The 22015-nt window shown below is 37.4% G+C and overlaps 1 protein-coding gene across 8 annotated transcripts in view; it reads right to left on the reverse strand.

Moving 5' to 3' along the window:
• The window catches only part of COL11A2 (collagen type XI alpha 2 chain), a 183221-nt gene that overhangs the window by 66779 nt on the left and 94427 nt on the right, over positions 1-22015 (reverse strand). The window contains exons 6-21 of one of the 8 annotated variants that reach the window (XM_077484669.1): positions 20431-20547; positions 14849-15112; positions 13825-13971; positions 13253-13441; positions 12169-12228; positions 10350-10391; positions 9829-9891; positions 9618-9692; positions 9149-9235; positions 9004-9060; positions 8492-8545; positions 3940-3993; positions 3715-3768; positions 3570-3623; positions 513-566; positions 392-436 (exon numbers count right to left, since the gene is read on the reverse strand). In XM_077484669.1, the coding sequence (XP_077340795.1) occupies positions 392-436; positions 513-566; positions 3570-3623; positions 3715-3768; positions 3940-3993; positions 8492-8545; positions 9004-9060; positions 9149-9235; positions 9618-9692; positions 9829-9891; positions 10350-10391; positions 12169-12228; positions 13253-13441; positions 13825-13971; positions 14849-15112; positions 20431-20547 (1416 nt within the window). The remainder of the gene's footprint in view (positions 1-391; positions 437-512; positions 567-3569; positions 3624-3714; positions 3769-3939; positions 3994-8491; positions 8546-9003; positions 9061-9148; positions 9236-9617; positions 9693-9828; positions 9892-10349; positions 10392-12168; positions 12229-13252; positions 13442-13824; positions 13972-14848; positions 15113-20430; positions 20548-22015) is intronic. The other 7 variants (XM_077484662.1, XM_077484663.1, XM_077484664.1 and 4 more) reach the window with 7 other exon arrangements.

The raw sequence follows: 22015 nt of genomic DNA on the forward strand, positions 1-22015 counted from the left end.
AGCTAGTACAGACAAAAAAAAAAAAAAAACACTTGGTATAAAATAAAATTGCTTGGTGGCAGCCTGCAAAGTTCTACTTCCAACATACTTCTTCTAATGAATACTAATTTTCAAAATGGCTTTACTGTATCAGAATTATACAACATGCCTGTATTACGACTGACCTCTACAATAACAGGTACCATTATTTTTCTGAAGTTATTACTAATTTAGTGACTACAATTTATTACAAGTAATACTCAGTTATGATGTATTAAGTGAAGATTGCATTAAGCATACACATAAAGGTGCAAATTTCAACTTACAGTATTATGAATGGCTGTGCCATAGATCATTGTGGCTAAGCAGAGGCAAGTATAAAAAGTTTTAAGAAATAAAAAATTATTCTTACTGGTTCACCAGGGAGTCCACGAGGTCCGACCTCTCCATCGCTTCCCTAGAAGATAATGAAGTAGAGAATCAGACAATGATGGACCTCCTCAATGTAGTGACCCTACTCACAGGGTACTTACCCTCTCTCCATCTTCTCCTGGTGGACCCAAAGGACCCTGAGCTCCAGAATCTCCCTGTGGTGAAACATTTTAATGTCAATGGCTTAGAACTGGTACAAAACTATAATTTTTCAAGAGAAATCAGAATACAAGGAAACTCAAGTCAGTGAGAATGAAGAGTTCACAACCTAATTGTGATGATCCAGTTGTCTGGCTGATGGCTATCAAGCCAAACAACCAGGGGACAATACAAAGCAATTCTGGGAGAGCACTTTCACATTCAAGAATTTAGCATGGCTTTGTTTCTATCCAATCACATTTTATCTGATACAATCCAGCCTATAAAAAGGTGAAGGAGCCTGGTTTGAGGTCTAAATTAAAAGAGATGTATGGGATTTTTTTTCCAAATCATACTCACATAGGTGGATGTAGCATCGGTCCGATGCTGCATCTGTCCCCCACTGGCTCTAATTCTGAGAACTGAGCGATCTAACACTGCTAATTGCTTGGTTCTCAGGGCTCCATGAGCAGAGAGCTGTTGACTGTCAGTCACCACTCTCTGCTTTGCCCCCTCCCCTTTTGCTCACTATAGCACTGGGCTGTGGAGGGGGGTGGAAGCGGCTGGCTCAGGCTGTCAGGGGCTTGCTGAGAGGCTGAGCCGGGTGCCGATCCAAGCATATGGGTGGATCCTGACTTCATTGTCGCAATCTTGTCTGAGCCTGGATCGGCTCTGTGACGTCAGCCAACAGCGGGCCTCAGCTTGCTGTCTGCTGAAAATGGGACGCAGAAGTGCAGAACGAACTGCACTCTCGTGATCTATAGGATGAGTACAGCCAAACAAGCTTTGGCTGTACATCTTCTTTAAAAGTAAAAAACACAGCTAAATTGGTGAACTGGTTTTTGATGTTAGGTCAGTAACATTCCAGCATCCAGCAACCTATCTGAAAACAAATACTTTGTGGCCTTATGGGTATTTTCAGGCCATTTTATTTTTACTGAGAGTGGATAGGCAATGTGTAATTTTTACGCACAATTGTTAATTTCAATGCAACTGCTCCAGAAACAGGATATGTTAAGTTTCCGGCTGCTGGGGTTACATAATGTTAAAGTAGAACTTTAGGCAAAACCTTTTTTTTATTTTGGATAGAGCGAGGGAGGGTTATAACCCCTGTCAGATTTGTTTTATCATCTGTGTTCCATTGTAGAGATTATCCCATAGCCAAACAGGAAGTGAGAGGGAATCCCTTCAAATTAAAGGAATTTCTCAGGGATCCCCAGGTCACCAGAAATGGTGTCCCCATTGGAAAATTTATCCTCTATTACTTTTCTGGGAACAACCCAAAATGTTGATTTTTCTTTTACTTTCCCCTTCAATGACGATGATAAACAAGACAAATACAAAGGGTGAATCTCCTTAACGGGGACACAGACAGCAATAAAATCTGACAGGAGTTGTAATCCCTCTGAACTCTAACCAAAGCTAAAAATAAAGTTTTGCCTTTTGTTATACTTTAAGACTTAGATTATAAATTAGCATAGTTTAATGGCAGGACCAAGGGTGAGGTGTTAAATGCGAGGTTAAAGTAAATCTGTAATGAGTGAAATATGAATCCACTATTGCTGACATCATTTTGAAAGTTTTAGCTCCCTGGCTTTTATGCTGATCCTCTCGCTTCAGTACCGTACTTTTGGAGTTACTGACACAAAGCAGGAATGTCTTTAAAAATTCAGAACTTTTATCTGTGTATTTGTTCTAGATCATTGGCTCCAAATATTGAAGGAAGAGTAGAACAACCAGTAAATTTATATTTTTAGAAGTTGAGTTCATCAATGGCAACCTTCTCAACCTTTTTTTAACAGGTTTCCTTTAGGTTAGTGTTTAGGTGGTTATCTTTTAGGTTTAGTATTGAGGGGAAGCTAAGTGTTAAGTTGAGTGCTTGAGTTAAAGGTTAAATGTCATGGGTTTAGTTGAGGTTATGGGTTAAGGGATATCTTTAGGGATTCATTTAGTTGTACATGTAAGAGGCAGGACATGTGTTAGAGTGTGCTTTATATTTAGGGATATTTAGCTTTCCTTGAGCATCAGCATCTCTATTTGTTTTTTCACCAAAATGCCTGTACTCGGAAGAAATGGAAGGAATCGTGTTTTACACCTTCACTTAGAATAAAACCATAAGTGGGAGTAAGGCTTTTACACATATAAGCCAAATTTGAATATTTGGCACTTTTTCTGTACCTCACCCTTGTATTGGATAGTGCCTTATGGCTCAAAACTATAGTTCACCCAATGGTGGATTTGATTCACACTATATTCTACTAAAATTAAAAAGTATTGTAATTTTGCATTGGTGTTCCAGTTCTCATTGCATTCTATATTCCAAGTCATAAGAAAATGCATATGTATTCACATCTAGAGTTCATATGTAGAGTTTTAAGACACTGGCACAAGACCAGGGAACTTCAAAAATAGATTAAGGTGCTTAGTTGCTGTTTCCTAAAACCTGTCCTGTCTTCCCCATTGAACCCATTTCTAACATCGAAGATTTTATCAATAAAAAAAATAGGAAAAAAATAGAAATATCAATCTGCATTGTCAAGTATAAATCTGATTGTGAAACAGTCATAACCCATTATAATCTAAGATCTATAAGCCCCTGTACACACGGTCTGAAATTACGATGGAAAAGATCCGATCGGACTATGTTGTCGGATAATGCAACCGTTTGTGGGCTACATTGGATTTTTTTCATCAGAATGTCCAACCAACAAAGTTTGAGAGCTGGATATAAAATTTTCCAACAACATGATACAATCGGACTTTGTCAGATCGTTTGTAGAGAATTCCGAACGATCAGATTTTCCAGTTTCGGACAAAATCCGTCGGAAAAAAACTGACAGATTTTGTTGTCGGAATGTCCGACCGCGTGTACAAGGGCTAACTCTGTGTCCCTATCATGTATTTGAACCTGCAATAGCAAAAATGGCACTAGAACCTAAAGATGCCCTTCTGCTTGTGTCTGTGATATAATAATTTACATAGTAAAGCATAATTAAAATAAAATTATATCATTAACTCACCCGGTTACCTTTCTCTCCCGGCAATCCAGGTAGTCCATCAAAACCCCTCTCACCCTGTGACGGGAATACAGTTTAGGAAATTTTGAACAATATGGCACAATAATAATAATGGATTAATGGGAGAGTCAAAGATTAATAGGATTACCTTGCTGCCAAATTCACCAGGCAGACCACGAGCTCCATCAGCACCAGAGCGACCCTACAGGAGAATGATATTAAAGTGTATGAGAACTTGAAGAAGGTTTATGAGAACAGAAATCTGCTGTGATTTGTTACAGTCTTATTATAAAAGTGTCACTATACAAAGAAAAGGCTATTTTTCTGTATATTTGTAATAACCAGCATCAATAGTAGAAAGATTAATACTTACTCGTCTTCCTGGTTTTCCTGGAGGTCCGGACAAGCCCTGTGGTCCTCTTGGCCCCTAACACAAGTAAGAAAAATGTTAAACTGAAATAAATAATTCCTTTCCTTTTCTTCTACTTGTTCTTTCCACTACTGTTTCTCCAGTAATGTATACTTTCAAGGGTGTACAGTATATACACGATTCACAAGAGTCATCCATAGGGAACCTTCAAGTGGTCTGTGCTATTCCTTTTTTTGGGGAGTAATGCATTCCATCATCTTTTGTATTTTTCCCAAAACATCCTAAAAAACATTGTATTGTATTTTTTTTTAAGTGAATGCAAGGCATTCTCTGCTTGGACAAGGGTAGATTATCATGTCATCTGTCCTTCCTCTCCACCTCATTCAATCATAGAGTGCCTTGTAATCATTGAAATAAATCTAAAGTTCTAGGTAGGGAGTTCTAGGAATGGCAGCAGCACTTGGCGCACGACCCTCTGTGTTCAGTGTGCAGAGGGGAAGTTGCCTGGGTAGAAACCAGAAGATCACGGCTATCACTGTATTTAAAGCAGGCAACTACACTTGCTTTTCAGAATGCGGGATGGTTCTTTAGATATAAGATACAGATAATTACATTGTGCCATGTTTTAAAGCAGAACTATAGGCAAAACTTATTTTTTTCATTTTGGATAGAGAAAGGGAGGGTTCTAACCCCTGTCAAATTTTTTTTCCCATTCTTTGTCCCATTTTGGAGATTTCCCTTCACTCCCTGTCCCATGGCCAAACAGGAAGTGAGAGGAAATCCCAGCAAATTAAGGGAATCCCTTGGGGACTACCAGGTCACCAGATCTAGTGCCCCCATTTGAAGATTTCCCCACTATTACGTTTCTGGAGACAACCCAAAATGTGGGATTTCCTTTTACTTTCTCTTTCAAGTATAATGGTAAACAGGACAAATAGAGAGGGTGAATCTCTTTAACGGAGGCACAGACATTAATAAAAACTGACAGGTGATCTAATCTCCACTCTACCCAATACAAAAAAAAGTATTGTCTTTAGTTATACTTTAGGCTAGAATTGCCTTTTTTTTATATTAGCTGGGGAAACAGCAGGCCTCTAGAGGCAGGGCTTATATGCCAGAGGTCTATGTCCCTCAATATTCCCTTCAAGAGAAGGGTTTTTGGTGTGTAAAAAAAAACCTATTGTCTTGCTACCATGAAAACCAATTTTCTTTATGGATTTATTTTCTAGTCATAGTTGCAGAAATGACAGTTGGAAGCCAATAAGTTGCTGTGGGTGAGAACTAAATGTTCCCTTTCCTAAATTTACATACTGCTAGCCCACTACATTTGCATGAATTAGATTATGGGGTCACTTTACCTTGCATGGGAATTTTCACTTAGCTTAGTGAATGTGGTGAAAATTTACTTTGCAAAGAATACCCAATCACATGCAAGGGTAATTTAAAAAAAAAAATTTTTTGCTTGAAAATTATTGGATAATTGAAGTCAGCAAAGCTTCACCGCATTTACTAAGCTAGGGGAAAACTCTATTGAAAGAGTGTAAATTTACTTTGCTAAGTGAACAGCCTATAACCCTTTATAAAATCAACCCCTGTATCTTGGCAGTTATTACTTAACTGGGTAGTCACTGGAATGCCACTCAGTGGAGACTCTATAAATCCATGTATGTAATACAGTAATTGAAATGTGGTAAAGAAAGTATGCAAAACTACTAAAAAGTACATAAATGCGAACATTAAAGCATCCTTTCTCAACCATGGGATGATGGAAATGAATGCCCCATACACACGATCGTAAATTCAGCCAGCAAAAGACCAACGAGAGCTTTTGGTCGGAAAATGCGACTGTGTGTATGCTCCATCGGACTTTTGCTGGCCGAATTCCTGCCAGCAAAAGATTGAGAGCAGGTTCTCAACTTTTCGGTCAGAAAAAGTTTAAATCAGAAATTCTAATCGTCTGTACCAATTCCGAGTTGCAAAATTCCCACGCATGCTCGGAAGCATTGAACTTAATTTTCTCGGCTTGTCGTAGTTTTGTACATCACCGCGTTCTTGACGGTCGAAGGTTTAGCAAACTTTTGTGTGACTGTGTTTATGCAAGCCAAGCTTGAGTGGAATTCCATCGGAAAAACCATCCAAGATTTTTCAGACTGAAAATCCACTCGTGTTGTACGCGGCATTGGAGTCCCTGCTGAGTTTACTAGGGGTTCTTTGAGCAGTGGCAAATTGTAATCCTGCTAATACTGACCACCAATGCAGGGGAAGAAATTTTCCACTGACCACCAAGCAGTTTTCCATGGACCACTAAGGGGTTACATCTACACAGACCATAAATGTAAGGGAACACCGTAAAAGTAAACTTTTGTATTTCCTTTCTGTTATTATCATTCATTTTGTTTTAGGATTATAATGTTGTCCTATAGAGCATATAGGTGTAAAAAATCTAGGAATTTCACGTTATTTATTATTTTATTTAAAACTTCTACAATTTATTAACCACTTGAGATCTGCGCTATTGCCAAATGACGGCATTAGCGCGGACCTACATTTCCGGGACTACGTCTATTGACGTCGTCCCGGTTACGAGCGGCCTGCGCGCCCCCTGAGGGGCGCGCGCGGCGCGCTCTGTGATCGGCGAGTCCATGAGACTCGCCTGATCACCGATCCGTGCAAGGGGTCGATCCCGACCCCTTATCACGTGATCAGCTGTCAGCCAATGACAGCTGATCATGTGATAGAACGGAGCCGGTAATCGGCTATTATTCCTCCTCGCGCTGACAGCGCGAGGAGACAAAAAAAAAGCCGATCACCGGCGGCTGTGATCGGGACATCAGTCCCGATCACGGCCATCAATACAAGGGACCACCTGCCACCTGCCAGTGCCCACCTGCCTCCCGCAGTGCCATCCTGAAGTAAAATAAAACGCAAAAGTAAGTGCCCCCCGTCAGTGCCCCCCGTCAGTGCCCATAGTGCCCACAGTGCCACCCACAGTGCCACCCACAGTGCCACCCCACAGTGCCACCCACAGTGCCACCCACAGTGCCACCCAATCTGCCTCAAAGGTGATGCACCCCAGTGCCGCCCATCAGTGCCCAGCAGTGCCGCCCATCAGTGGCCAGCAGTGCCGCCCATCAGTGCCCAGCAGTGCCACCTATCAGAGCCACCTATCAGTGCCACCTATCAGTGCCCATCAGTCCCATCTATCTGTGGTACCTATCAGTGCCCATCCGTGCCACCCATCCGTGCCACTTATCCGTGCCACCCATCCGTGCCATCTTATCTGTGCCCATTTTTGCCCATCAGTGCCGCCTTATCTGTGCCCATCGGTGCCGCCTTATCTGTGCCTATTAGTGCCGCCTTAACTATGCCTATCAGTGCCCACCAGTGCAGCCTATCAGTGCCCACCAATGCAGCCCATCAGTGCCCACCAATGCAGCCCATCAGTGCCCACCAATGCAGCCTATCAGTGCCGCCTAATCAGCGCACTTCAATGAAGGAGAAAAATGACCCGTTTGCAAAATTTTATAACAAACTATTAAAACATGATTTTATTTTATTTATTTTTTGCATCTTTTTTTGTTTGTTTAGCAAAAAATAAAACTCCAAGCTGTAACTAAATACCACCAAAAGAAAGCTCTATTTGTGGGAAAAAAATGATAAAAATTTCATTTGGGTACAGTGTTGTATGCCCGCGCAATTGTCATTCAAAGTGCATCAGCGCTGAAAGCTGAAAATTGGTCTGGGACTGAGGGGGGTTTAAGTGCCCAGTAAGCAAGTGGTTAAACACACTAATGTATGGTAAGCTGTAGCTATAATAATTTTTAGCACAGGTTCCCTGAGACTTATAATTTACTTCCATTGTTTCTCTGGGTAAAAAGTTTAAGAAAGGCTGCATTAGAGTAATAGATTTAAAAATCATATTGTTAAAGCAATAGTACAGCGCTCTAGTGCTCAAATAAAACATGCAATTGAACTTTAGTAATCCTAGTGTGGATCTACATCAATTTAAAAATAAAAAATGTTTATTGGCAATACATAAAAAATTTTCATTTAACTCACTTTCTGTTCTTGGGTTCTCTTCGCCAGACCTCTCTATCTATAACCATTCATCCCAATAGAATCCTTTCCAAAACTTTCCTTGCCTCTCAGACTTTTCACTCCATGGAATTTATCTATTCTAGAGATGAATTCCAAGTATGATGTAGAATTGTCTTTCTTAGAAATACTGTTCTAAGAAATTTGATGAGACTTTTAGAAATTTCTCAAGGACTTTGTAAAGACTTACCAATCTGGCAACTGTGCACAATGTCTGGGCTTATTAGGATATTGTTATCAACTTTGTGTATCACTATTCTGTCTCATTTCACTTGTCTTTCAGTCTCAACTATAGTTTTGTGTCTGCTTTCCTATCCTCCAGTGTCTGTGACATTTTGCACCGGGTATTAATAATTAGTCCCACAGAAGCTGTTCATCTGTTTTGCACAATGGATACCTACATATTTTCAGACGTGTTTGGGAATGATAGAGAACAATGTGTATGTGCTTAATTAATTACCTGAGAACCAATATCTCCGGACTCCCCCTTTGGTCCAGGACTTCCTGTTAGACCCTGAAATTACAAATCAAACCTATGTCAAAGAAAAATCAGGAATTGATGGCAAATCTGGTGCTTATTTGCAAAGAGACCTACAAAGATTCTTATTTGTACAACTTCTATACATCATACAATTTCTAGGTCTTAATAATAATGTTGAAATAACTTAGGCAATCATTAGTTGGAATGTATGACAGGTAGGTCTGGCTGGTGGATCATCCAACACATAGAAAAAGAAGAAGCCAAGAGCTAACTCCCACACTGGGCTTCAGTTGTGACTAAAAAATGTGGTAATTCTATATCATTAACATAGTCATTTATATGCATAAGTGCCAGTTTGTTGGAAGCAATTGGACTTGCTGACTAAGGGGTCATTGAACCAAAGACTCCATAGCTTTGAACCAAGACTGTCAATCGTTGTGCTGCCCATTCTGGAAGTTTTAGAATATATATATTGTTGTGGAGATACTTACCAAAGGTCCAGATCTTCCAGTATATCCCATTGGTCCTGGGGGCCCACGTAAAGCAAGCTGTGAAAAATAGAATTGTGACAAAGATGACATAATGCAAATTTAGATACTGGAAAAACAAAGTAGTCTTGAGAAGTTCATGACTTACTCTGGCCTGTTGTAATATAGCCGCTGCCTGAGCTTCTTGAGCGGACACAATTGGACCTTTATCACCACCGCTGTTTCCAAATCGGAACTGTGGAGATTAGTTGGAAGACAAAATTATGAGCTACGTTTTGATGTGGTAAAGCGTTGTGGATGTAATGTGCTAGATCAACATATGGTGTTAGAACAATGGTTTGTTCAAAATCTTTCAGAATTATATTGCAGTCTTTGTCCATATTTGTTAAATTTCAAGTCACTTCCTATCAGGGCAGGCACAGACAAAAACCAAAAACAAATTGTAATAGGACGGGGAAGAGTTAGAACAACTGACAATGTTTCTATTGCTGATTGTGCCTCCCTGTCCCAGAGACAAATGTCCCCCCTCCTTCCTTCCCATTTATTGTCATGAGAAATAAAAAACTTATAGAAGTTGGAACTCTTTCCAACTTCAAGATTTTGCCCAAAAAACTTACCGGAAGCATGACAGAGCTACCAGGTGGTCCGGGTAATCCATTGGCTCCGGGGAGACCAGCTCGTCCTGGGGGACCCTAAAAGTGTGGGAATAATAAGTTTACCAAGAATAAAATATTGTGCTATTAAGCCAGGGAAGGGTGGGGGGGGGGGGGGGGGTTTAAAAATGTACAGAATTATTTTCAAACTGTCATTTAAATCTGAATTTCCTACCCTCTCTCCAGGGTCACCGATAGGCCCAGGGTGGCCTTGTGTTCCAGGGGGACCTGAATGACCCTGCAAAGGACACAAAATAAATTTTTTATTCATTTTAACAATTATATTATTTAATTTACCCGCTGCTTTACATCTGGACTCTTGTGACATGTTGTAAGCACAGCATAAGTCTGAGTGATCATATATTTGTTTGAGATTTGGAAAGCCGTAAGTAGGATGACTAAAAGTTTGGTGAATTTTTGCTGACGTACACTTCTTTATTATATTTACAGTCTTTATGGTTATGCATATTGTTTTTTACTTTTTATTTAATAAACTGTTTTAGAAGGCAATACAAACACAAAGCAAAGACAAAGGGTATCATTTAAAATGGTGGCAAATGAAAAAATGTATACCTAGATACCCAAAGTCTACAGCACACCACAGTGATTATGTATATAAACTCTGTAATGATACTATCAGCTAAAAAATAAGGATAAGCAATACATCTGAAACAGAGATACTAAAATGGTACTTACGGCAGGTCCTTCTGGTCCTGGTGGACCTTCAACCAGCATTCCCTGTGACAAAAAAAATAGAACTGTCAGCTACTGTCAGCAATTTTTTCAACTATTACTGTTAGAAAATACTGAGCATGAACAACAAAGGAAATAATAGAAAAATGTTTATCCTGAAAACTGGATATAAATGTTTATGCTGTATGCTTAGCTATGTGCATTTGCTTACTCAATAGTAGCAGCAGTCATGTTTGGTTGTCCTAGTGGTGTCAAAATATATAAGGGAATTTTACCTTTGCAAGGGATGTATCCCTTAGCTTAGTGAATGAGGTAATGCTCTACTGAATTCCATGATCTAATCATGAGCAAGCAAAGCACTGCCCCCCCCCCATATATTTGATTGGGTATTCTTTGTAAAGGAAATTGTCACCACATTCTTTAAGCTAAAGGAAAATTCCATTGCAAAGTAAATGGCCCATTTGCCTTTAGTAAATCAACCCCATAAAATTTGTTTCACCTGTTCCATCTTTTATAGTCAAATATTTAAGTTATTATAACTTGACCTCTATAGACATCCCCAGACTGATCCTTCTTTGGACAAAGATTGATTGACTTCCCTGAACTATGTGAGTCAATCACTAGCATAGTAATTTAGTCCCAGTGATATCTGCAGTGTTTCCCCTTCCTCCTCTGTAGGGACAAACATGGTAATTCTAATCTTGGTTTGTTAAAAATGTATTTTGTTTGTTTGTTTCATGTGAATAGCTTTCAGTGGGGGGGTTGTGGCCGTACAATCACGTTTTTGTAAAGGTAAATTCTTTTTTGATCAGTGACATCTACCATACCAAAAATGAGGTTTGGGTGTTCTTTTGTAGTAAGTAAATGGGTGAAAAGAAAAGAAAGAAAATTGCTTGATTTCCCCATCAAGACAGTCAGTGTTGATGGGGGAATCCCTCCGCAGCGCTATTGTGTTCCCTCCCCTGAAACCAGCCTTCCCATAGATGGAATGAATCTCGGCCGGTTACTGCTGAAGCGGATGAGATTCGATCTGTCTATAGCCAGCTTTAGGTTATAATTGCCACAGCAGGTATGCAGACCAGAGAATTTAAATGTGGAGATCTAACTAATAGAGTCCCCAAGACTAATAGAGTCTTGGGGACTCTATTAGTTAGATCACCAGTTCATCTCTCCAGCATAAACTGAAATATTATAGGGCGGGACAACCCTTTTTCCAACATATAAGTATGATAGCAAAACCAAAAGGGACATTTATAAAAAAATGGAATCCATATTTCAATATTTCACTTGTGTTGTAACTAAAATGTACAATTCCCTAAATAAATTTAGCATAATGAATTATTTTAAATGGAATTAAGTTGAAGAAAGAAATATACTGCAATGGTTATTTTTTCTATTGACACCGCACTTTAACCATTTAATTTCAGCAATTTTTCTACTTTTTTTGTTGTTTTTTTTTGTTTGCCTTCGCATCAGAGGACTCGGTGTAAGTCCATAATGGAAAAAAATAGTTATACAATAGTTACTATATGATATAATAATAGTATATGTATAATAATTATAATAATATAATAGAATAGTTATATAGTTAATTTAACCTGCTCTCATTTCATACATGCAGTTCATATAACAGGTGGATGTGGGGTTAAAGGCCCCATACCAGATCTGGTATTAACCAAATATAAGGATCTACAATGGACAACCATAAACTTTTACACTGAGACTGATAAAGTTGGGACACCTTAACTTTGCTTGTAGACACAGGTACTGTTAATTTTGCTTTTAGACATTATCTTTGCGTTGCATAACAGACTTTACTTACTGACTCTATAGCAGCTGGTTCTCCTTTATCTCCTTTCACCCCACGGGGTCCGCTAATGGCCTGAGGGTAGCACACATATAACCACAAAGATGGAGATATTTAGAATCACTCAGACAATAAAGCCCACTTTTTCTACTAACATTTAACTAAGACACACAAGTGAAAATCTAAAAGCTAAAAGTAATATTATGTTACATGTTGCACTGTTATACCTCTATAATTTCATATAAATAATAGCAGGTCTGGACAAGACCAAATAACAGTCCTTGTTTTAGCCATTATATATGTTAATATTACATGCCATAAACCTGTATACTGATAATTTTATCTATAATAAATACAGTGCACATAATTCTACAGTAAACTGTGGGCCCCTAATTTTACAGGGGCGCAGAAGAGCTATCAGTGTTGTAGGTTCATCAGCAAAGCTACAATGCTTGAGGCATTGAAATACACTGTATTAGGATCATACAATTCTGAAGTATGTTGAGAATTCTATGATGCCATAAGCAAGGGTCAGAACGAATCCACAATGGACCCCAGTGATCAAGGTGACATTGAGCAACATGACATCCTTTGGTCACCCAAGGCTCCAACTGGATTTCGACTTTTCTGACACCCTGTGATAAATGTTATATCACAGCAACATCATAAAACAAGTCTGAGCAACAAGGTGGAGATGACAAGGAAGGAAAAGCAGCAGAGGACCACAGACAGGAAGACAAAGGGAAATCCAAAAAAGGAGGACACCAAAGTATCCATCCAGAAAAACATGTAGACACACACAATGTAAAAAGTGTGGTCAACAACAAAGAGTAGGAAGTGAGACATGAACACAAGGAGGTGGATAAAAAGGAGCAAAAAGATTTAACAAAAATACAGGACAAAGGGATATGAAGATCAAGACAAAGGGGGCTGACATGGAGAAGTAACACACGCAAAGTACACAAGGACCAGAGAGGAGGGCAGAATGAGGAGGGCAGAATGTTGAAAAACATTTTTTTGCTTTGTTCTGCTCAGAGTGTCACAAGGTTTGTAGAACCCAATGCACTCAGATTAACGGACACTACACAGTGAGACTTACACCTCCACTCTCAGGAGTCTCTGCAGAGAGGACTGGGCCAAGTTGTGAACTCTCCGAGCCCTCATGATAATCCTTGTACACATACTCATAGTCCAGACCGACAGTCGGATTTTCCTCCTCTCCGGTTACATACTCCGCTGTGAAGGAATCGCTACCCTTGACATCTGTAGAAGGAGCTTGTTCCTTTTCCTTCCAAGGGGCAAATGAGTCAAGAATCAAGATAATGGAAAGAGTGACAAGAGGAGGCACAAAAGGATCTAGTGATAAGTACTAAATATAGATAAAAGTATAAACATGTGGCTCAAGCTTTAAACAAAATGGGAAGCTGTGAAGTGTAAAATGAAAATGGGCATTACAGAACTAAATTGCTTATGGTGATTCTTGATACATATATAGGTGCTCTGTTTGTGAGATAGTGGACAATAACTAAACTTTTGACATTAAGTTCCTCAAAGTGTTTTCCAGTATAAAGGCCAAAGCTTGTAATGATAGATGGGGATTTCTTGTCAAGCCAATACTCTACTCTACTAATGTGTGGTCATTAACCTTTTGGTGGAAAATTCATTGATTACCTGTGGATCAGGTTTGGTTTCGGGCGTGGGCTCTTCCTCCCAAGCCCCATAAGCCTCCTCTTCATATGGAGATACAGTGTAATCAAGGCTTTGTTCTAACAAGGTGGGTTCAGGGGTCATGATAGGTTCAGAGGGAGGGACAGGGTCCTTTGTAACCACAGAAAATCAGAAGATTGTAGGTGCAAAGAAAAGCCAAGGCATGAAGAAATAGCATTGAGAAAGTGTGAGCAAAAATAATTTGGAGAAAGACAGTGTGAAAAAAGAAGAACAAGGCAAGTAAGTGAAAATGGCAAAGTTGTTTGGATTTAGGGAGGAGATCAAAGAGGAGAAGGGAACAAGAAAAAAATGCAAGCATTAGTTATTTATTAACTTATGCCTCTTGTTCTAGAGGACAATAAAGTCAACATGTCATCACTGATTCACTTAGAAGGGTCATTATCAGCCCACTCAGCAAAACATATCAGGACTTTCAGATGATGAAACCCATGGTGAATCTATTCATGTGATGACCACCCATTAAAGAATGGGTCCACAGGGGCATTGCAATCATTCATTTAACGTAACAGAATAGTTACACAAACAGCAAAAAAAGAGGCCTCTGAAAACATGACAAAAACATTGATGAGTATTATACAAGCAAAGTCAACCTAATTCAGCTAAAAGTAATCAACAGTGGATAGTCCATTGGATAAATAATTATCAGGTTTGTAAATATGTGTATATGACTTTAGACCAACAATGTGTTCTTATACAAGCGGGTTTACAAACTGTCCTGTTTATGAACAGAGGTCTCTTCTTTTGCATGAACAACAATGAATGAGCCCCAAGCATGAAACAATAAGCACAGAGCAGACATCACTAACACGTTGCATAACATGGACACACACAAACAACATCTCCAAGTGGATTGCCCATATCCCCTCTGTAAAAAAGTATTGGGATGATGGGAGTACGGTGGGGCAGAGGGGGTCATGTATGTCAGATCACACCAATGGGATCTGCATACTTAGATTTTTTTCTCTACCTGCTGGTAACTATTCCCCACGTTCCTCCTCTTGGCGCCAGCAAATTTTTTCTTGGGCTGGGCTTTGCCCACAGTATTTTTCACAGGGGTGTTTTGCTTGGCGGGGGTGTTTCGCTTGGCAGGGGTGTTTCGCTTGGTGGGGGTGTTACGCTTGGCGGGGGCCTTGCCCGCAACACCGTTTTTCGACTTGCCGGTACTCTTGGCAGGAGGAGGCACCTTTGGCTTCGACTTGGCTGGTGACTTGTGATTTTTGGCTTTGTTTTTCTGCCAGTAGCCATGGCAGATAAGATAGTTAGAAGGGCATTGTTTTATTTTCAGGGCAGGTGGCAAATAAGGAGAACAAGTGACACACAGACAAAAATGGATTGGAGAGAAAGAGAGAGAGAAACAGGCATGAATACAACATGTCATGACCAGACAATGTTCAAAGGATGCAGAAACTAGGTGTCGCCCAGCAAGGAAAAGTAAGGGGTCTTCTTTTTATTACATTCAAACAATTACTACAAAAACTTCTACCAACACCAGATGGTTGATATAAATAATATTCTGCTAAAAAAAACTACTCAAAAAACAAAATAGTTACATAACTAAACTTGAGAATGAGAAATAGATACTGCAAATAATGTAAGATATTCAAGACTCAATTTACTTTCAAGAAAATATTCTCAAATTAGGTGTCATTGGGATCACGTAACTCCCAATTTCAAAACCCCATCTTTTTTCACTGTAATATATATGCATACAATGATATAAAAGGTAATTTGCTAAAGAGTTAATTCCAATCCTATAGCAAACATGATGGAATTTGGACACACAGGAAAATTGAACCCAAGTAAAAACTACATGCAGCAAAGCAAAACGAACCGATTATGCGTAATTTAACAACAACAAATAAATATTTGATAATGAATAGTATATGAAAAATGAGCACACAATGCCAGCTGAGAAATCAAACATTCAGTTGATGCAAAACATGTACAGGTTCATAAATCAATGTACAATTTCATAAGCAGCATTCATGCTTGCAACTATGCATAGACAAACACATGAGAAGTTAAAAACCACAATGTATAAGGATGCCAAAATTAGCAAATCAATTAGTATCAATTAGTATCAAAACCCATGCTCAAGTTATTAATAAATGAGAAACGAAAAACTTCAAATACAAATTAAAGAATGCCTAATTTAAAAATATAATTACACTATAAGTTGGGGCATGTGAATATTTATATTTTTCTTATTACATTTATTTCACTATTAACTAATGGATTGATTAATTTGGAAATATATTTATCATTTGAATACATAACGGAATTTTAAGTAATGGAAGTCTGGATGAATCAATGTAAAATATTTTTTACTTTCTTTTTAGATATATGAATATTAATGCACAAAAAGGTAAACATATGAATATTAATAAATAAGAAATCAATTAATGTTTCCACAAGTTATAATGCCTTATGCTCTTATTCATCAGTTTGATGTTAGGAAATGTTCTAATATATTATATTTGCAATAACCGGTTGTTTTTAGAACTATTTCATTAGATCAGGGACTTGGCCTGACTCTCAGCTGAGATCTGGGTTTATGAAGTCCATATTAGGATATTCCTTTTATATGATACTTCCCTCTCCTATAACCAACACAATTAATATATTATAGAAGGAGGGGGAAGAGCAGAATCTAAGGTGATCAACAGCTTAATGTTTGTAGAGAAAAAGCTGTAAGCTTTAAAATGAGGGAGTTAGAATTAAGACTGATGTATGCTGGAAGGATGTCCTTACATGTACCACATAGATCAGACTCTCAGCCAATAGCATAAAGTAAAAAAGTACATCCAAATGATAAAGGTAAATAAGCCTTAGCCCTGATATTACAAATATGTAGAGACAAAAATAGAAAAAACCTTAATGACTAGGCTGCGACCATATCAGTGTTCTGTCACTTTAAGGTTAATATTGTATCTAATGGTGCGCTCAAATCAATTTACCGTACTATTTCATTAACTACTCAAGCTGTAGGTGAGTCCACAACGGCCAGGACTCTCTCACCAGCGTACATCAAACTATTTTGATCACTGTGCAAATATATACAGTAAATATACTGTTCAAAAATATTGTGCAAATGTAAACAAATATCTAAAAGTGTGAAGTGCTGTGCAAATAATGCAATATTCAATATGTGCAAAGAATTGTGTACACAGAGAATTTAGCTACTCAATTAAATATGAAACTAATAAAGTGAAAATATGTCATACTCATTTCCCATCAATACGCCTACTGACTAGCGTAAAATAAATCATATATAATCCGACAACTGGACAAGTTATAATATGTAAAAGTAAAAAAAACGATATATATATGTATATCTGCGCAAATAGCTGTAACAGTACACTATGCCTAAAATAAATATATATTCAAATTTTATGACCACAGATTTATATATACGATAGCCACCCAATCCATATACAGCTTCAAATGCAGTTGGATCACGATCAGAGAGGGTGCCCCTTATATCTTCACAGTACCTTTCCCAGCAATGTGACTCACAATCGTATTTTTCAGAAATATGAGCACTTCCCAAGCAATATTACTCACAATCGCATTTTTTCTGTGTATGGGCAGATCATATTTTTCCGGTGTATGTGCAGATCATATTTTTCTGGTTTATCGGGTCCTTTGATAAAGTCACGTGACATGTGATGCAACGCGTCGGGTGGAGCCAGTGACGTCATTCGTTGAGTCTGAATCTGAGTCTGTTTGAATGCGCTACTTGTCGGTCAAGGTTATGTGAGTGAAATTATCGTGAGTGTAGCACGTAGGAGTGGTAATCATTGCGCAATGAAAGCTTTCTTTATTTAGTGCCCATACACCGGAAAAATACAATCTGCCCATACACCGGAAAAATACGATCTGCCCATACACCGAAAAAATGCGATCGTGAGTAATATTGCTTGGGAAGTGCTCATATTTCTGAAAAATAGGATCGTGAGTCACATTGCTGGGAAAGGTACTGTGAAGATATAAGGGGCACCCTCTCTGATCGTGATCCAACTGCATTTGAAGCTGTATATGGATTGAGTGACTATCATATATGCAAATCTGTGGTCATCAAATTTGAATATATATTTATTTTAGGCATAGTGTACTGTTACAGCTATTTGCACAGATATACATACATATATCATTTTTTTACTTTTACATATTATAACTTGCACAGTTTTCGGATTATATATGATTTATTTTGCGCTGGTCAGTAGCCGTATTGATGAGAAATGAGTATGACATATTTGCACTTTATTAGTTTCATATTTAATTGAGTAGCTAAATTCTCTGTGTACACAATTCTTTGCACATATTGAATATTGCATTATTTGCACAGCATGAAATAGAAAATTTATTTGAGCGCACCATTAGATACAATACATCCAAAAGTTGCCATTTGTTCTAGGAAATAAGGTATTTTAGAAAACTTATAGCTTAAGCCTATTATATAGCAGATCTTTTTGAAAAAAAAAATGCATAATGGGATTACGGCTAATCAGGAAATGGAAAATGCAAATGTTCATACATGAAGAATTAATGATTAAATTAAATCAAAATGTACTTACATTAGGAGATATGGAGTGAGCCATGTGGATATTACAATACCACATGTGCAAAATATATAATTATATATATATATTATATTAATATTATTATACTGTTTTTTATTACCAATAAATATTGATACAAGCAATATGAATGAATGAATACAGATGCCATAATGGAATGGTAATGGATGAATACTATGTGTTGTAATTTAAATAAATGAAATTAAACAAATTAAAGGAGGCAGGTAATAAGAATAAAATATAAAAATGAATGAATAGATAAATAAATGAAAGAATGAATGAATACTTATTAAATGTATAATATATGTTGCGTGAAAATACAGGAAATACAAATGAATTCTTGAATACGTGAGCACAGGTGACATATATGAAGGAAATAGCCAACTACTTTGTTAAGAAATTTAATAAAGAAAAAAGCTGGAAGTCAACAAAATATTTAATAAATACATGCAAATAAAACAATTTCCTATGTTGTTATAATGAATACAAATATGTTCTTATTATAACAATAAATCAATCAGACGTATTTAATTTTGGTTTAATATCTTATTTATTTATCCATATTCATGTTTTTGAATTGTTGTGTATTTTAAATCTTATTAATATAAGATGTAATTAGTATAATAATACATATTTATAATCTATATATATATATATATATAAAGTAGGAAATACAAATTAAAAACTCAAATATTAATCAATTAATATAGGTGTCATATTGAACAATTAATGTAGGGGAAATAAAAAGTACATGTGTCAAAACTATCAATAAATTAAGAATTTGGAGATTTTAATGATAGAATAAATAAATGAATAATGATTGCAAATATTTATAGACTAGGGAGAATTAGAAAAATGATTAATAGAATGAAAATGTTATTATATGATGATGATCATAATTATTATTATTGTTATTATTATCATTATTATTAATAAAACATTTTGTTTTAATACATTAAAATTAAGGAAATAATAATATAAATGAATGATTAAACAAAGGACAAAACAAAAAACTTTCATGTTAAAATTAACTGTTCTAAATATTATTACTAAAAAAATATGAAGTGGCATCCTGACAGTAATGCTGGTTTCCTTAGGTGCCTGCTGCAATCTTTGTTCAGCTGCTAAATCTGGGGTGCTCCCATGTATACATCTTGACTTTCACAATACAAAAATATCAAATATTGGCTCATCTTATGCAACTTCTCATTGATTATTAAAGTGATGGGCATATTTGAAAATATGACATCACTTAGTGGGGCGACTGGCCCTTTTGACTGGTATTTATGTATTTTAGCCCCTTTCTTGTTTACTCAAACTTCTAATAAACAGATTGAACAGAAAATATGACATCACAAAAACAGAATGAAAAGTAATTATGAACTGTCATAAAATTAAAAAGGGCATTAAAGAAACGTATAGAAAAATAAATATTCACATTTTACCAACTTCAAAAAGCTACGAATGTATTTTTTTTTTAGTTTTTGTTTTATTTTTGTTAACTGTGTAATTTAAGTTGGTTTGTATTTTAATATTTTACTGTGCTAGTAAAAACTTTAGTTATTAACAAAAGGAGGTATATAAGCACATGCAAACATTCTGAGTCTCAAAGACAAAATAAATGTGTAAAAAACAAAAATGTCAACACATATAACAAATACAAAATGACACAAAATGTGGGATGCATTACCTACAATAGAATAGTTAACAAGTTTGAAAATACACCTCCAACACACCTACTGGTCTTTGACCAAGTATCTTTGGACAATCTAAAAAGTTTCAATACAATTTCTGCCCTTTGCAGAAATGTAATAAATTGAGATGCAATAAATTTTCTTTTGCTAAACACTAGAATTAAACCCCTTGCTCCTGGCTGGGCAGCCTCCAGTTGACAATTAACATGGCGGATGGGATGAGATGGAGTGACACACAACACCAGGATGCAAAGACTGACACATCCACTGGTTACCTTCTCCACTGTGTCCCCCTCGGGAGCACTGATTTCAGTAGGTGGGATAGGCGTCCCTTCCTCCTTATTGTCATAATAGTATGGATACTCGTAATACTCCACCTCTTCCTCTGCATACTACATTTGGCAGGAGGGGGAAAGGGTGTTAAGCATAGAGAGAAGATAAAAGTGCTGTTCCATGTGGGACATTTACAAGGACTCACACTGTGTCATTTTCTATAGCTTTATATTTTGTGGGGGTTTTTTTGTGCGTTTTTTTTTCATGTTAAACAATTCCTACACCAAATAAAAAATGTCTCAAAGGAAGATTTAGAATAAGATCAAATATTTCTAACTTTTAAGTAGTTTAGCTTGCTTTTATTTCACAAATCATGCTTTACATAGACCAGTACAATGTGAGTCTTTGTAGTTCTCCCTTGTTAAGAGATTGTATTTTAAGGCAGGTACAGCCATGGTACACTGTGGAACCCCATCAGAAATCATTTTCATACATTTATTTGAAAAACATTTCTTAAAAGCCTAATTAATGTTTGTTTCAGATAAAGTAGAACTGTGCCTGTGTTGAGGAGGAGGCTCTACATTTCCCATATTTTATACATTTTCTATTACAGAAGATGAGGGCTCTACATGTTCCACGGCCTACTTCGGTAAGATCACAAAGGGTTCAATCTTACTCAATCTCTTAACACAGTTAATTTACCATGAGCAAAAACAAAAAGAGAAAGCAGCTTGACAGGTGGTCCAGTGGATGAAGGTAGATGCATGTTCATGTAGGAAAGTAATATTATAACATTATTGCATATTTCCATTACAACAGTGACATCAACTCATTATCCACAATTGGATACAACTAGTAGTGGAGGCCGCAGAAATTCACCAAGGAGTTGTTCACACCAGTGAGCACACCCGAACTCTGCTCCTGACTGTTCGATGGCAAGCAATGTGTAAAATTGGTCTCTGCAAGTACACACACTTTATTTTACTTAGTTGTGGATCGAATGAGGAAAGATTTAAAACCTCTGTGAGCTTTTGATTTCTGTCTGTGACCCGGGGAGCAGATCATACAGTTTAGTGCACTTTTTGCAGTGTACTGACCTAATGGCAGTCCTTTGGATAGCACCATCATAGAATAGATTATGAAGACTGCAAAGCATCACTAGCGCATCAGCAGCAGCGAAAATAGGAAAACTTTTATTGTTACAAGCCCATAGTGCAATGTTGTGAGGCCACAAAGGACCTCTTCATCAAGGCTCTTATTAGAAGGTTTAAATAGTCCGTTGAATATAATCTCTGATCTTCCTGCTTCTAGAAACAGCCTCATGTAGTTTAAAATGTAAGCTCAGTAAAAATTAACTAAGGATAAACCTACTTCCACTCCCACTCTTAGCCCTTGTATACACGGTCGGAGAATCCGTCGGAATGAGTCTTATCGGACCGTGTCGTTGGATAATCCGACTGTGTGTAGTATGCATCGGACTGATTCCGTCGGAATATCTGTCGAACCCGATTTTCCAACATGTTGGAAATATTTCCCAACCAACTGGGCCGGTCGGACATACTCCGATCATGTGTAGAGAATTTTGAT

Source organism: Lithobates pipiens, unplaced genomic scaffold, assembly GCF_037356315.1.
Source record: "Lithobates pipiens isolate NorthernLeopardFrog02 unplaced genomic scaffold, aLitPip1_a1.2 Scaffold_1, whole genome shotgun sequence".
In the NCBI taxonomy this organism is placed as follows: Eukaryota; Metazoa; Chordata; class Amphibia; order Anura; family Ranidae; genus Lithobates; species Lithobates pipiens.